Source organism: Physcomitrium patens, chromosome 22, assembly GCF_059467195.1.
Source record: "Physcomitrium patens ecotype Gransden chromosome 22, ASM5946719v1, whole genome shotgun sequence".
Taxonomy (NCBI): Eukaryota; Viridiplantae; Streptophyta; class Bryopsida; order Funariales; family Funariaceae; genus Physcomitrium; species Physcomitrium patens.
The window spans coordinates 11,178,816-11,194,321 of NC_143431.1; the positions used below are offsets into that span (position 1 = coordinate 11,178,816).

The 15,506-nt window shown below is 42.1% G+C and overlaps 2 protein-coding genes and 1 long non-coding RNA gene across 10 annotated transcripts; all 3 read right to left on the minus strand.

The window, feature by feature from the left end:
* Nucleotides 1-1,727: 1,727 nt before the first annotated feature.
* Nucleotides 1,728-9,182, minus strand: LOC112274939 (elongation factor G-1, mitochondrial). The gene is made up of 18 exons (XM_024504794.3): nucleotides 8,719-9,182; nucleotides 8,019-8,240; nucleotides 7,519-7,640; nucleotides 7,181-7,331; nucleotides 6,855-6,926; nucleotides 6,440-6,535; nucleotides 5,906-5,994; nucleotides 5,484-5,589; nucleotides 5,163-5,333; nucleotides 4,633-4,707; nucleotides 4,354-4,422; nucleotides 4,021-4,142; nucleotides 3,761-3,886; nucleotides 3,488-3,608; nucleotides 3,198-3,298; nucleotides 2,819-2,879; nucleotides 2,294-2,347; nucleotides 1,728-2,159 (listed from the first exon to the last, which is right to left on the minus strand). Exons 1-18 carry the CDS (start codon nucleotides 9,154-9,156, stop codon nucleotides 2,058-2,060), a joined length of 2,298 nt encoding a protein of 765 aa, XP_024360562.3. The 5' UTR covers nucleotides 9,157-9,182; the 3' UTR covers nucleotides 1,728-2,057.
* A 515-nt stretch (nucleotides 9,183-9,697) lies between these two features.
* On the minus strand, nucleotides 9,698-13,350 carry LOC112274940 (uncharacterized). Of its 8 annotated transcripts, XM_090246339.1 has the most exons (4): nucleotides 13,140-13,268; nucleotides 12,572-12,701; nucleotides 11,934-12,037; nucleotides 9,698-11,681 (listed from the first exon to the last, which is right to left on the minus strand). In XM_090246339.1, the coding sequence occupies exon 4, from the start codon at nucleotides 11,637-11,639 to the stop codon at nucleotides 9,996-9,998; it is 1,644 nt and encodes a 547-aa protein (XP_090102465.1). In that variant the 5' UTR covers nucleotides 11,640-11,681; nucleotides 11,934-12,037; nucleotides 12,572-12,701; nucleotides 13,140-13,268; the 3' UTR covers nucleotides 9,698-9,995. The 8 variants fall into 8 exon arrangements, with proteins under 8 accessions (XP_090102465.1, XP_090102463.1, XP_090102462.1 ...); XM_090246337.1 differs by lacking the exon at nucleotides 12,572-12,701 and having other exon boundaries at nucleotides 9,698-11,686; nucleotides 13,140-13,350; XM_090246336.1 differs by lacking the exon at nucleotides 12,572-12,701 and having other exon boundaries at nucleotides 13,140-13,333.
* A 517-nt stretch (nucleotides 13,351-13,867) lies between these two features.
* LOC149986649 (uncharacterized) lies at nucleotides 13,868-15,104 on the minus strand. The gene is made up of 3 exons (XR_016500163.1): nucleotides 14,902-15,104; nucleotides 14,280-14,496; nucleotides 13,868-14,087 (listed from the first exon to the last, which is right to left on the minus strand). It is a non-coding gene; the product is annotated as an uncharacterized LOC149986649 (long non-coding RNA).
* Between the last annotated feature and the right edge of the window lie 402 nt (nucleotides 15,105-15,506).

Here is a 15,506-nt window from a genome sequence, read left to right on the forward strand (position 1 = left end):
TCTTGTTGTTCAATTGAATGTTGTGATCATGTTGGAAGGAATTTTTCCCCTACACTTGGCCATCTATTTTTGGAGTGCAAGAGGTGTCTAATTGCATGTAATTAGCCATGTGTCTTCAAAAGCAGATTGCAAATGTGATGATTAATGTGGAAGTGGTTAGGTGAGCTAAAAAATCACAGTTGCAATTAGGCATGCATGCAGCCAGCAAAATGGAGTGATAGCATAGAATGCTTGGATGGGGTGACTTATATAATCCATCTGAAGATGTGAAGCACATTGCACTGCCACAGATTGAGATTGTGAAGCACATACAGATTTTAGAAGTGTTCTTTTTTGGTTTTGGACATCGTTAGCTTCAGTGACTCCTCTCCTTCAAACTAGAAGTTGGTTTGTGCTATTTGAAGGCTTACAACAAGCACCATGAAGTACAGAACATTGTCCCCTATGCAGAAGAATCAGATTGTGGGGATGAGGAAGGCTGGGATGAAGTGTAAGGACATTGCAGAAGTCTTCAGTGCTGCCTGTTCTACCATTTCAACTATCTTGAGTCATTGGAAGGTCCATGGAAGTGTGGAGTCGTTGAAATCACAATGTGGCAGACCCAGGAAGTTGTCTGAGCGGGATTTTCGGGTGTTATGTCATGCTGTCAGTTCAAATAGAAGGCATACTCTAGTAGAACTTGCAAACTTGGTGAGTGTTTCCCGAACTACTGTTCGATTCTACCTCCGTGAGCTTGGTTTTAGAAATTGTATAGCACCTAAAAAGCCCTATTTGAATGTCAAACATAAAGCAGATAGGCTTGCATTTGCACGTGCTTATGAGAGTTGGACGTTTGAAGATTGGTGTAATATTATTTGGACGGATGAGTCGTCATTCGAAACTGGCAAAAATCCACGGCAAATTAGAGTGTGGCAGAAGGCATATGAAAAATATAATTGGGATTGTATAGCACCAAGTTTTAAGTCTGGACGTAGTTCAGTGATGGTTTGGGGTGCCTTTAATGGCTTTGATAAGTCTCTATTGGTCATCTTCCTTTAGATAAGAGATCAGCAAGGGATTTTGTCACTATTGTTTATGAAGGAGTATTAAGTGGCTTTTATTTCTTACATGATGACCCTGAGCAATTGATATTGATGGAGGATGGCGCTCCAGTCCACTGTAGCTCATTGCCACTGCAATGGAGACGTGCTCATGGTATAGAAAAGTTGTTTTGGCCTGCCAATTCACCGGACTTGAATCCAATAGAGAACGTTTGGATGGTTGTAAAAGATTTGCTCAAACATCATAGTAGACCTAATAGTAAGCTAGAAATGATAGAAAAAATTCAATCCGTATGGGATACCATATCTATAGAGTGGCTTCATACATTGATTTCAACTATGCCTTATAGGATGCAAGTGGTGATTGCAGCTGGAGGTGGTAGTACGAGATGGTAGATAGTATGTAACAAAAAGCTCTCTTGATGTATATTTTCACAACTTTATAATGCAAACTTGTTACACCATGAAACTAGATTCTACTATCTTCGCAATGCATTTTACGGCTCAAAAATGCGTTCATTTTTGACACTGCTGGAGCTTTTTGAAGTTCAGTGATTTCTAACACTGATTCACTTTGAAAAAAAATTCGAATTATTTCTGTACCCCACTGTACATTAAAGAGAATGTAAAACTGTAGTAAATCTACAATCAAATGCGAATAGTTGCCAACATTCTTTTGCAAAAAGGTTAAGCAGAAAATGAGCTCACTGTTTGATAATTACATTGAATTTTCCTGCAGTAATAAGTAATTAAAAATATGTGGTAGTTCTATACTATTGGTACTCGCCCTTATTATAAGATGAAAAGGGGAATGTCCTATGGTTGAATAATCTAAACGTATGGGTTCGTAATATCTTAACGAATAAAGGGCAGGAAACTGCATTTTGACTTGATCTTGGATGAAAATTGGTATTATCAGCAAGTGGGAGCACCACTGTAATCGCAGAAGTGCCTACCAAAAATTTACTCCACACAGTTTTCATGAGTGGAGAGCTCAGTGAGCTTTGGAATTTTTTTCTAGACGACTCTTTTGTTTGTGTACTCCTTAACAAGTACTGCTTGAGCATCTTGTGGCACAGCTGCATGCTGGTAATATTCCATCGTAAATTCTCCCTTACCCTGAGTGATAAACCACCCACAATAATTAGCAATTACTTCTTGTTTTCAGGATATAATGTATCCTGAGTAAGTAATGAGATCTAGAGCTAACATCATTCTCAGCTTACAGAAAACAGATCAATGTTGAGACAGACCTGTGTCATGGAGCGCAAACCAGTTGAATAGCCAAACATGTTGTTCAACGGTACCTGCCCAATATAAAAGCGAGAGTAATCAGCGACAACGTCGCATTCGACACGTTTTCATACACCTTCAACTTTTAGTGGACTTCAAACTGAAATCAAAATAGATATAACTTAATTGACAAGAGAGAGAAGACTATCCACAGCAGTGAACAGGAGAAACTAGCAATTAGAAAAACGATGTGCAAACTCTCCAATTACAAAAGCAAGTTAACAGGTGTCCAATAAGTCGCCAATTCAAAGTTCCAATCTTTCGGGGTTGAAGCCAATAGAATTTTTAGTGAACACAGGAAATTTACCCAGAGCATCAATATTCTTTTGTCAAACGCGATCAATTCAAATTGTTGAAAAGGTGACAATAACTGCATTAGGCGAGCTCCAATTTGGTGCCCATAGCCCAGGGTAGATGCAAGCTTGAACAAAAGATTATTTGCTTACAAAACATTGCTTCTAACCACAGTTAGATCAGTTACTCACATGAGCCAAAACGACTGCATCATCACCCTCTTGGTCGCTGCCTACGATAATGCCTTTCCTCCTGTTGCAATAACAATGGTAGCAGATGACAAGTCATCTAAAATCAGATTCCAATGCATTAAAATGCAAACCTAAAACTGAACATGGTTAACTTCCGCTACCTTCTCATCACTCGAGACATTTTCAATCTTAAGATTTTGAAATCTACAATGTGGAAAAATGAAATCAGCATACGTCGATAATGAGCCACACAGGGTGGAAATAGACGATTAAACAAGATGAGTTTAAAACAGAAACAAAAAAACACTAAAATGTTGTGAAACATAAGCACACAGTACAGACTTTCATGTACATGATCACTCAATGAAAGATGCCACACCTGTTGATATCCCCAATAATAGAACCCTGAAACTCTACAGGAGCCCGAAGCTCCACAAGCATTACCGGTTCCAAAATAACAGGCCTTGCTGCCGCATAACACTGGAGCACACAGATCAACAAATCCTGTTAACTTCATCACGATTTTAAAAAGTGTTCCACTGAGTTACTATCATGTTGTTATTTTAAAAGGGAGCTTTGGATAAACGTCCTGCAGAGGTTGGTGTGACTTCAGAACTCCACACACAAAATATATGAAAAGTATAAAACTCAGCGGATCTACAACTGCACCTGACGGAACGCATACAGAGCAGCCAGCTTGAAAGCAAGTTCACTAGAGTCTACAGCATGCGAGGCACCGTCAGTCAAAACCACTCGCAAATTTTCCACCGGATGACCGATCAACGCGCCTCTGCACAATTTCAAAACAGATAAATATCACCAAAAAGAAGGTCAATGCATATGTGGTAGCATAAAACTACTGCTCCTACTCCCTGGATTTCCTTTTTACGTGATATATACTCAAAATGTCATCTTGAAGTATAAAGGAAAGGCTGAACTTACGAGTTGCTGGCTTCTATAAAGCCTTTTTCAATAGCCGCAATAAATTGAGAGGGAACAGCTTGTCCAACCATCATATTCTCAAACTCAAATTTTTTCTCACTTCCTTCAGGCAAGGGTTCGATGTATCTATCCAGCAGAAACAGAAAAGAAAAAAAACAGGTCAATAAATGAAACTCCTAGACTTCCTTCGTTTCAAACAATGCGATCTATCACAAAACAGAGAAATCGAAGTAATGATAGTATAAGTTCTCTTCAGATACCCTACAACACGACCGTATTGACCCTGTCCTCCACTTTGCTTTCGATGAAGATAATCAAATTCAGCTCGTTGTGTGATGGTCTCCCTAAAATTTACTTGTGGCTTTCCGACTACGGCATCGACCTGCGCGAAACAGCCAATTCGTAATGGAAGTGAGTAAATAACACTCATTAAGTCAGTTCACTAAAGAAACCTCCTAAGTGCTTCTAAAATACAATAGTAGCTATCTGAGTTGCCCTTGAAACATCGTATAAATTAATGTCACACAACACCTCACTACTATTTGGTTGGCAGCAAATGCAAGAAAAAGAGGGCATTAGAATAATTGAAAAACCTTGTATTCACGACGAATGCGTTCCACATAGATATCTAGATGCAGCTCTCCCATTCCCGAAATAATGGTCTGCACAAAACCCAACCCCCGTCCCTGCGCTTCAGATCGATCCGCTGAACTTCTATCACAACTTCTACAAAATTAAAGTAAAATCAACCAACTGCACAGTGATCCTTTTGTACGAGTTCACACAACACAAGACCATGGTACAAAGGACTCAGAATGAAAACGGAATAGTAAAAAAATTAAAAAGAAAAAAGAAAAAGAAGAGAGATTTACCTGACCGCTATCTGGATCTAAGCTGACTCGGAATGTTGGGTCTTCCTTTTGAAACCGATTCAGAGCCTTTGAAAACTACTAGCACACAATCAAATTTATATATGAATTAAGCGAAAAAATTCAGCAATAAAGATCCAGACAACACAAATAAAAATAAATAAAACAAAAATGTTAAGCATGCTTCGCATCCAAAGTAACAATCAGCGAAGGTATTAATCAAATCCATCTACTATCGTGACCACTAAATTTATTCAAATGCAATGAATTTCCTTTAAAAAATTAATGATGGGACTCAAGTCTACTCTCTTTTTTCTTCCAACTCTTGTATTTAGTTTGGATTCCGAATCCTAAATATAACTTCCAAACAACACTCGTAGTTTCCCGTTCAAAGCTTTAAGAGACCGCACCAGGGCTACTCGGAGCTTTAATGTTTAAGGTGCCAACATTCACAACAAAGCATAAAAATTTCTGCATCTTATCATATTTGCAGTAGGCTATTCCTCTCCAAAATATTGGAAGGATAAACAAACCTGAGGACCAACGTCTTTAGAAGAAGGAGCAATGGCAAGTGACATCACGGGCTCTGGAACATTCATTGATGTCATAGTGTACTTTACAGATCCATCTGTAAAGGTATCACCAGAAGAACATTCAACACCAAAGACTGCAACAATTTCTCCAGCGTGTGCTTCTTGAATATCCTGAAACACAAGTCCACGGAGTAAAAAAAGACCATTGAGATGATTATTATAGAATAAGAATGTAGCACAACAGCAACCAGACGCTAAAAGGTCCGAAACCAGATTAACTCCGACCCATAATTCCAACGTAAAGACAAGACCAAAACTAACCTCCATATCATCGGCATGCATTCGCACTAGCCTAGGGACTTTAACCTTGCGACCTGTAGTAGAGTTAACGATAAAGTCACCTCTTCGCATTGTACCCTCGTATAACCTGCGAAGATAAATAAGCAATTGCTGCTTCATTCGACGACTCAATAATAGACACGAGATGCATCACAATCGGTCCGCTCCCATCACTACACAGGATGTCAAGCATTCATAGAGCATTAAATAGAACAAAGGCATGCACAAAATGCCATTCTCGATATAAGTAGTATGTAGTAAACCCCGAATTGCAAGGAAAGCTACCAATTCTGCGGTCCATCGTACTGTTAGGATAAACAAAAACACGGTAAAACATCTGTCATTGTCGGTTAGAAGGTGTGATATTGTCTCGAAGTATGAAAAGTGCCTCGAGTACCGCTTACCTCAAGTACGTCAGCTGGCCAAAACGACCTTCCTCCAATTTGAAAGCAAGTGCAACTAGCTTCCCCGATGGAGACCCAGTCAGCTCTACCTGCCATGACAACAAAAAGTCCAATAACAGAACCACAGAAGGAAAGACACGTAAGTGCAAAAATTAAAGACAACAAATAACCCAAGAAGGAATCGGAAAAGCACATCATCAACTAGCGTTACCCAAACTTCTCAAGATCGAAAGAGAAACTTAACAACAAATTTGCAAATAAAACAATAAGAAATCATAGATAAACAAGAGTGAACACATGCAGCGGGATAAAAATGGAGAAAAAGCCTCAGGTCGGCGTGTATATACACAAATGAGTATACAAACATGCTGTTGCCATACACCCTAGTAAGCAATTCGATCGAATACTAAGCCCAGGTAGAAGGCTCGCAGAATAACATAATCACGTTGTTGCTAAAATATGTGACTTCACCAACAACATTTAAGGAAGTCGATCAAATTACGCAATAATTTCAAAAAGAAAGCTCAAGCTTACCTTTTCTTCGCCTTTGTGCTGATCAAGAGCGTGATTAGAAACCTCAAGTGGATTGGGTAAGTATTCCACAACACCATCTAATAGCAGCTGAACTCCCTGTTGTACGAAAGAATAGTCAATGTTGGACCAAGTTATAAAACGTATGAAGACTTCGCTTTGCAATACAAACAACTATAAAAACTTAGAATAAAACATAAAGAGTTTGAACCATGAGTTCAACATGAAGTAGGACAAGGACATACAATTCCTGCTGATCATGAGAAACAATTGGATCAGCCAAAGATACTTACTACTCCATTACATGTTGACATTAACTAACCAGAAACAAAATCAGCAAGTTGAGCATGGAACAGTGACTATTCACAAGACATAATTTAATGCATCCTAGACCAAAAAGAATATGCAGAAAGACTACCTTATTTTTGAATGCGCTACCCATAAACACAGGTATAAATTGCAGGTTGAGAGTCGCCCTTCGCACGGCGCCCTACAAGTGGCACAAATGTGCTTCTGAGTATTCAGAAAACTTCAAACAATGATACCTTTCGAATTTATCAAAATTTAACCAGACACAGACCAACCGGATGACAACAATCAGTTTTCCTATTAAAAAAACAAATTTCATATTTGCATTAACATACATACATATGTAGTCAAGGATTACAACTGAATGTCCTGCAGTAGCCAAAATATTTGCCAAGTCTAAGGCATTGAGTAGAAACACAGGAATAGTATACCTACCGAAAGAATTTCAGGCAAGATTGGTTCATCGTTTAAAAACAAATCCGCCAATTCCTCATCCACCTCTGAAACAGACTCAATTAGCTCCCGTCTTCTCTCAGCCACTGCTGCTGCGATCTCACTTGGTATGTCTCCTTTCAATACCTTCTCTCTGCAATTCTCATGGAATAAGTTCTACTGAAGGCCCAGGCAGATAAATTTTCTCAAACACCTGGTAGATGCTTAACTAAAACATAGTATAGTAGAAAGTATAATGGGATGGTCATATAACAAGCAACCCAACACATACTGGAACCAAACCAACCAAGAAGAAATGGATTCGCATGCAAAAGACTTACCCGTGGGCTCCCTGAAAGTAAAACGCTTGATTGTGAACAAGATCGACAAGGCCCTTGATTTGATCTTCCAATCCGATTGGGAACTGAACAGCTGCACAATTGTGTTTGAGCTTTTTCCTCACCTGTAAAACCATTTGATAAGGAACCCATTTGCGTTACGAAAGCAGAGTCAACAGGGTCACATCCAATCCCTAGCGTCATCTGAAAATCTCAGTCATGTCACGAAACATGCCAAAATCCATCTAGAGTTTAGTGGTGGTCTATTTTTCCTTTAGAGACTTCAAAGATTGTTAGTAAATTCGCATGTCCTTCAAAATTTGTGTTCTCTTGGCGTTTGAGCTTCCCTCTAACTCAGGGAGCAGGCTGGATGTATGAAATAAGACGGCTTTACCGACGTTCTTAATACTGATTTCGAATAACCAAACTTACATCCTCAAACCATTAGATTCAACGGCGAACAAGCAAGAGATGGTATGATCCAATGATTTAATGCGTGTAACCTGATCAATAACTTTCCAGGGATCGGCTCCCGATCGATCCAACTTGTTGATGAAGGCAACACGGGGCACGTTGTATCGCCTCATTTGTCGATCAACTGTAATGGATTGACTTTGCACACCTCCCACACTACAAAGCACGAGTACCGCTCCGTCAAGCACGCGAAGAGCCCTTTCAACTTCAATAGTAAAATCGACATGGCCTGGTGTATCAATGATATTAATCTGTCCCGCCAGGATATACAGAACAATCATCAGGCAGTGGATTGTGGTTACTGACAAAATTGCGAAAAACATAGAAAAATTAAAGTAACGTGGATCCAGCGAGAAAGCATAGAAGTAATTTCTGAAAGCCGTGATACTAAGTTCAAACGACCTTGCGATTTCCACAGTTAAGACCTCATCTGGCAGAACATAGGATTCATTGAGGCGAATAGACACACAGCTGAGAAGCTGCATAGAGGACTCCATGTACTCCACTAACAAGAATTCAGTGCAAAAATACAGCACGTCTCGCAAAACCCTAGAAATTAGAGTTTATGCTTATGCGATACTTTCAATGATCGGAATGCACCAATTGGAGCAGGACAATGTGCCTGATTGTGATATCTATTGTTCTCATCAACTTTACAATCCCTCTCTTAATTACACCTTAGATTCCGGTGGCCCGTCGCTCATGTCAGCGCAGAAAAAATGCCCAAACCTGATTATCACCCCAAGTACAGTACGTAGCAGCGGACTGAATGGTAATTCCCTTCTCTCGTTCCAGGTCCATAGAATCCATCTTCGCGCCGACTCCATCCTTTCCGCGCACCTCATGAATTTCATGAATCCTCCCAGTATAAAAAAGCACCCGCTCCGTCAGCGTAGTTTTCCCTGAATCAATGTGCGCCGAAATTCCAATATTCCGGATCTTCTCCATATTCTCCCGCCATAACTGCTCACGCACCTCGACGGGGTTCGCAACGCCCGCAAGGTGCCGCCTGAGAAGGCCATGAGGGGTAGAGTCGAAGCATGGGCGGATGGAATGGCGAGGGCCAGACGACCAGAGAGAGGATGCGAGGGCAGAGTCAGGGTGGCAGGGGGCGACAGATACTGAACAGCGTGCGCGAGCCAGGAGACGGGCTATGACCCGCGCCATCACTGCGACGCAGCCTGCGACGCAGCCTGCGAACAACATAAAACAACTACCACGAGGTTTAGGATCCTATATTTGAGAGACACTGCCAATTCAGGGTTTAGGGCTTAAGGAGGGTGATGGTCGGAACGGACCCACGCATTCACGCCCGTCGACCACTGATACCCGTACAGATAACTGGGACTACGGTATTGATAACTGGGAAAGGAACCGGTCAAACTTTCTCAAGCATGTTTGCCGGCAAGTGTTGGTTGAAACTGCGGGTTAGATTCCGATCGCTCGCGAGCCTTCACTTCTGGACTCCAGTGATCGGAGCGTCATTGGAAGCACAGGCGTGGAATTATATTTTGTTTCGCTGGTTTACACCAGCAGTAATTTTGCATTCTTCATGCTTTTCAGTCTTTGGATGGAAACTTTTGCATGCATCTAATTCGTCCAAAGCGCCACGCCCAACAATTCATGATATTTTATCGCAATCAAAGAACTAGTCTAATTGTAGTCTACATTCCAGAAGTCGGCATTAGAAAAGTGATGCCCAAGATGATGAAGAGAATGATGCCTTGTGAGGGATTTAACGGGTGATCTCAATGACGATCGGTAGTTCTACAGAGGTAGCCTTTGCTCCAAAATCAAAAGCAAAAACAAATGAATGAGACATAGTACTTCTTTCCTAGGTGGAAGGTTGAGACAAGGAAGTAGTCCAACTTCCTAGCATGAGACGAACCAGACTACAGCTCATGTGGAAAGATTTGACTCTTCCACTCTAGGCTTCTTCGAAGAACAATGGCTTGTAACTTGAATGAGAGGAATATATCGGTTGGGTGACGAGAAAGAGGGCCTGGCTAGATTGGTTTAAATGGCTGCTTTACCCTTACGGAGCCCTTGCCCAGAACATTGGCAGGATTGCTCAAATCACTTTCCACGGATGGACTTCGCATAAAGCGACCCCGCAGAGGACTCGATCCCCCATGGTTCGATAATTCGCTACCAGTACTATCTCTACGTCGAGGAGCAGTGAAGTTGGGGGATTTGGCCCTCGTGGTTGGCGACTTCTTAACCTTGACTGGAGGAGGAAGAGATTCCTGGTAAAATTTCGGCACTGGATTCGCTTTATAAGCTAAGGTTTTACGCAGCTCCCTCAACTGTGCTTCATTGTCTTCTTGTGCTTTCGCTTCGAGACTTTTCCTCTCTTCCTCCTTGAGCTTCAGCTTCTCCTCGAGCTTTGAGTAATAATCCCGGCGCTTCTCCGACCTCTCATCCGTACTAAACTTGAAACCTGTGGGCTGTGTAAGACCAGAAGACGTCCTGACCTTCGGAATATGTTGATTCTCCTCAAGTGACTTCGTGTGCTGGTCCTTTGCATCTTTCTTCAAAGGATCTCTTTGAGACGTCGCGTTCCCAGAGGCTATGGGGTATTGCAGCTCTTTTGACACACTACGTTTCACAGATGGAGGCGAGTTCACAGCTTTCAACGATGCTGCCCTAGTAGGAGTAGTGTACCTTGGTGAGCTTGGCATAGAAGCAGAGTTTACCGAGCTCCCATTGAACTGGTTCCTTGAAGGGCGAGAATTTTCCAGAGAACGAGGCGCAGGTGATATTGAGCGCGGAGTACTTGGACGCCTTGTTGGAGTGGTACTTCTGGGACTCGTGGGGACCGGAGAGAGGGAGCGGCTAACGCCCGTGGTACCTCGATCCTGCTTACGGAATGGCACAGGTGATCTGGAACGCTCAGGAACTGCACGTCTTGGGCTCGTGAGGCTTCGCTGATCTGGAGCAGGAGAGCGGGCACGACCACGCTCTTCTCCTCTTCTGGAATTAATAAGACTGGGCCTTCCACCACTTGATGTCGTCCCTGTTAAACTTGAATTGTCCGGCTTCACCTTGTCCGGTGATTTTGCTGCAATTTTCTGCAATGATGTCACCTTAAAGGTGATGCTTGACCCTTTCCCTTTCGGGGTTGAAGGCGCAACAGTGGAGTCCTTTACCTCCACCTTAGAATTAGCGATTAAATTCTTTCGCGTCGGACTTAAAGGCACGTCACTACCAGACTTTTCTATGATTTCCACCCTTCCATTCTCGTGAGTTAGATCCAAGTCTTTGAACGTGGCCAAAGATGACAAATATTGCTTTGTCGAGGGCTCAGCGACCTGGCTTGGAAAGGACGGACGTGACTCCGGTACCAGATCTACATTTTTTTTGTGAAACGCGGAAGGCATTATCTTCGGTGACTCATCGCCTATCCCTTCCCCCTCTTGAAGGAAACCCCAAGTGTCAATCCCATTGCTTACTTGCACAGATTGCCCTTGCCCAGCGGTTGTCACAGCTTTCCATGCATCTAATGCAGCTGCTCCGTCATTTACTGGAAACGCAAATGCAGGAAACGCTATCTCTTCATCGACAGTTTGTGTATGTATAACCAGACTCGCAGGTTTGATGTTGTAGTTTCGATTCCGAACAAGAAGATCAGTTGCGCCATTCGGTTCCATGACTACTCATATTTCACTTAACATGTGGATACGAGCCTGGATCTGCCCTTTAAAAACCCGAGAATTTATGAATTATAGCCTAATTTTGTCACTATTGTGCGGTTGCAAGTCATGCAAAAATTAGCCAGCACCGGGAGGTCAGAGTATACACACTGATCTGGTGATGATATCTGAGCAGTTGATATCAACTTCGATTGACGGATACTAAGTACAACAAACAAATTACAACAAAGCAGGGCATCTCGTTGTAAACAAGAGATCCAGCTGACCAACAGATAGCTTGTTGCTGCATACCTTTCGCCTCCACAACTCCTTCACACTCATTAGCGGTATACACATTTGCTCCATTGAGACAATCGCTACATCTCATTTCCGGTGCCAATTGCCGATAGTCCTACCTTTACAATCAGAGAACACCGGAAGAAGGTTAGTTCCACTTTTGACATGCTCCAGATGTAGTCTCGGTTCTAAGGTAAACTACGTTCCTATCTCCACTTGATAAGCGAATCCCTGTAAAAAAATTGTTCCAACAAATGCATTCCCGCACCTTGTGCTCTGCGAATAGAAGGAATTTGCAGAGATCTGGCGCGAACCATTCGACATCCGACAAATGACGAGCAATCAAACTGTGTTACACGCGGAATGCAGAATAAGGCATATCTATGCACAGTTTGTCCTAAGACATGAAAGGAATCTTGAGATAATCATGCGCCGTGGGCATCCATTATCCCGGACACGTCACTCTACCGCAACAGTCCGAACATTATTTCTATAACTGAAGTCTATCTCATCTCTAACTAGTTTCTTTTCCTCTCTTCGCCGTATCGATAGCTGCCTCCCAGTTTCAGCTTTCAAGGTGTATTTTGTAAAGCTGTACGGTCTTATTTTAGAGGAGCGAGCATCACTACAAGCAGAAGCGCATCATAACTCACATGTTGTGACGGCCTCGTACTCCGAGCTTTAACAAGTAGCATCATTCCATATAGTGCGACAGCGCAGGCCTTAAGGAAGAAGCTTCAACTTTAACCTTGTCGTGAAAGCAGCTCACGGCAGCAAATCACACTGAGATGCAGTTCATCGCAGAAACCAAAACATCAAACGACTTCTAGAACCCAAAAGAATCTCGCAAAACCAAATCCAAGACGACACACTTCGCGATCTGTTCTATAGTGGATTTTACATAGCAGCTATTCAAAACGGTCACAGATAACTGTCCCCGACTAAAAGAAGAACCAATATTTCTAACATCACATGTTCATGTTCCGAGATCCAACTTTGGTTTAGCACCTCATCGGACACTCAAGTAACCAAAGACACGTGCACACGGCTACCAATCGCGATCAAGTAGCAACTAAGAAGCGCTCCAATACGAAGATCTAAGAAAATAATCTCAACGCCGACTCATACCCCTGAGCTCATGAGCACAGATGCGGACCACGACCAGATTACACATACACTGCACCTTGACAAACGGTACATAGACACTGAGTTTCAACTCACCAAGATAGAGAATAAAAACACAAATACAATTGCCGATAACAGAAGTCTGAAGCAGTACACAAATAAACCCCTGGAAACAAAGTTGATCAAGCACACAGTCGATATGCTCCTAGAAAATGCCTGGAAATGATAATCCAACTCCTGATCAGAAGAAGAACATCCACTGAACCCTAAATCCACCACAAACCGCCGTAATACCGGGGATCTTCGTTAGCAAGTTCACAGGATCTCGAAAATAGGCAACAGCGCGAATATTGGTTTCCCGAATGGAGGATGAACGCGGGGGAGATGTAAAAAAAATGGCTTGACTCATTGTCCTTTTAGATGACCGATGGTGGAATCCGACTTAACATTTCCCCAAATTTCTCACTAATGCCTTTACACAGTGGAGGACCATCAGCCCACGCCTGCGATTGCGCCGCCTGAATATTCTGTCGTTCTTGGAGTCGTCATGTGGATCTCCCGCCGTTCCTCATATGGCAAGAGCCAAATCAACCAAATAATGTCGTCGCACTTAAGTAGATGAACCTGTTGCCGCTGAAATCAGGATTTCAACTATGTAAGAAACTGTCAACTGCAACACAACCTTGTGAATATAAAAAGCAATTGATGTAGAACACAATAATCAAGTTAAAGAACTACTAATATCACATAAATTAGCGATAACATCTCTATATCTTTCATTTTATACCCAGTATATTACATGTGAGCATGTCAATGTACATTGCCTGATTGCTATGTGTCGATCTTAGTGCTAGAGTTTGAGCGCATCATCTTCGCCATGTGGTCACCAATGTGTCAATCCAGATCCAGATCGAAGATGAATGAAATCACTATTCTGTGCGTTTGAAATGCTCCTTCGTTGCTTCGCAAAAACCACTCCGTGTGGAAGCGTGAATTTGCGTGGTCGGTGGGTCCATTCGCATTGTCAATATCCATGTGTAATCCCTGAATGAGCAAGATTAACCGCTAACGAGTTTGAAATGCTTTAGGTGACCAGCTTCCCCGTTTATCATCTCAGAGGCCTATTTCTCCTCAGAGGATTTGTCTCAAAATGAAATGAAAACAAATGCGGTACAGCAGTTCTTTCTGTGTAAACAAGAAACTCCTATGTCCTTAGCGTTGTGAGCTTACTCTCACCTTTCAAATTGCACTGAGAGGAAATGGCGAACAACACCTGCTTCTCTGCCCAGTGATTGCAATCTAAAGAATCTACAACAGATTCATGCGTTTGGCGAGGAAATCGAGGCCACTATATCAAGGCCAAAAGAGAGGGATGATGCAACTCCTTTCGTCCCTTCTCTTGCGATTGTCATGCCTCTTGCGTTGTGGAATCTTTCGAGTGATTATTTTAAAACTAAAACCAAAGCAATCAGTCCCTAACGTTACACACTTCTCAACATGTTTAGAGTGGATAGGCATGCCGTCATTGATTTCAGAACCTGATTGAAAGACATATTAAAGGAAAAGACTTTGGAGGAATCTATTAAGGATTCAACCTCAAAAACACATTGACACTCGTTCTGCTGACACCCATGGCAACTTCGATCGACAGCAATCTTGAATATTGAGAAATTCCCTGGTCCAGTGACATGTCGCATAGCTACTTGTGACCACATGTGCAGCAGTCGAATTCGACAGAAAGCAGAGCAGTCTTCACAATTCAGCAAAATTCCGTGAAATCACGAACAAACGCAGAAAACGTCATTGTAATCAACATTGTTGCATCGCCATTTAGCAAGGAGCATACGACGCTACCAACCTCGCAGTTCGTTTCGCAGATGAAATCCGTGTCTCGCGCTTCTTCGCTGACTACAATTTGCCAGTGTCGACCAGGATCCCTTCCACTACTTCCAGTGAGTCTTCAACCTCAAAATGTTAAGCAACAGTGCTTTAATTGGAGTGCCGTGAAAATCGAAGGATCAGCGAGCCTGCTCTCATCGCCATGTGCGAGAGAATGAGGTTGCGGTGTGCGAAAGGCGGCACGGTGGTCGATTTCCACTTTTCTAGGGCCTCAACCTTGCTTTTTTTAACAAGCAGTCTGCCAGGATTTACTGAGGGTGGCAGAACTATGTGAAATGAATAATTTGTAGATGAATGACTTCATATGTTAAAATCGATGAATGTTAGTGATGTATCATTGGAAGTAAGCCGGTTCATCCACCAAGGTCTCATGACCCTGTGTGCTGAACAAAAAAGTTTTACTTTTAACACAAAAATTGTTTTCTCGGATTTACTTATTTCAACTCTTCATTATTTATTCCATTTAATTACATTTAATTCGGGATCTGACAAAATTTGAACATTTATTATTTAATAGAAAAATATTCTATGCACTGATTTTGATTACTTCAATCATATGTAAAG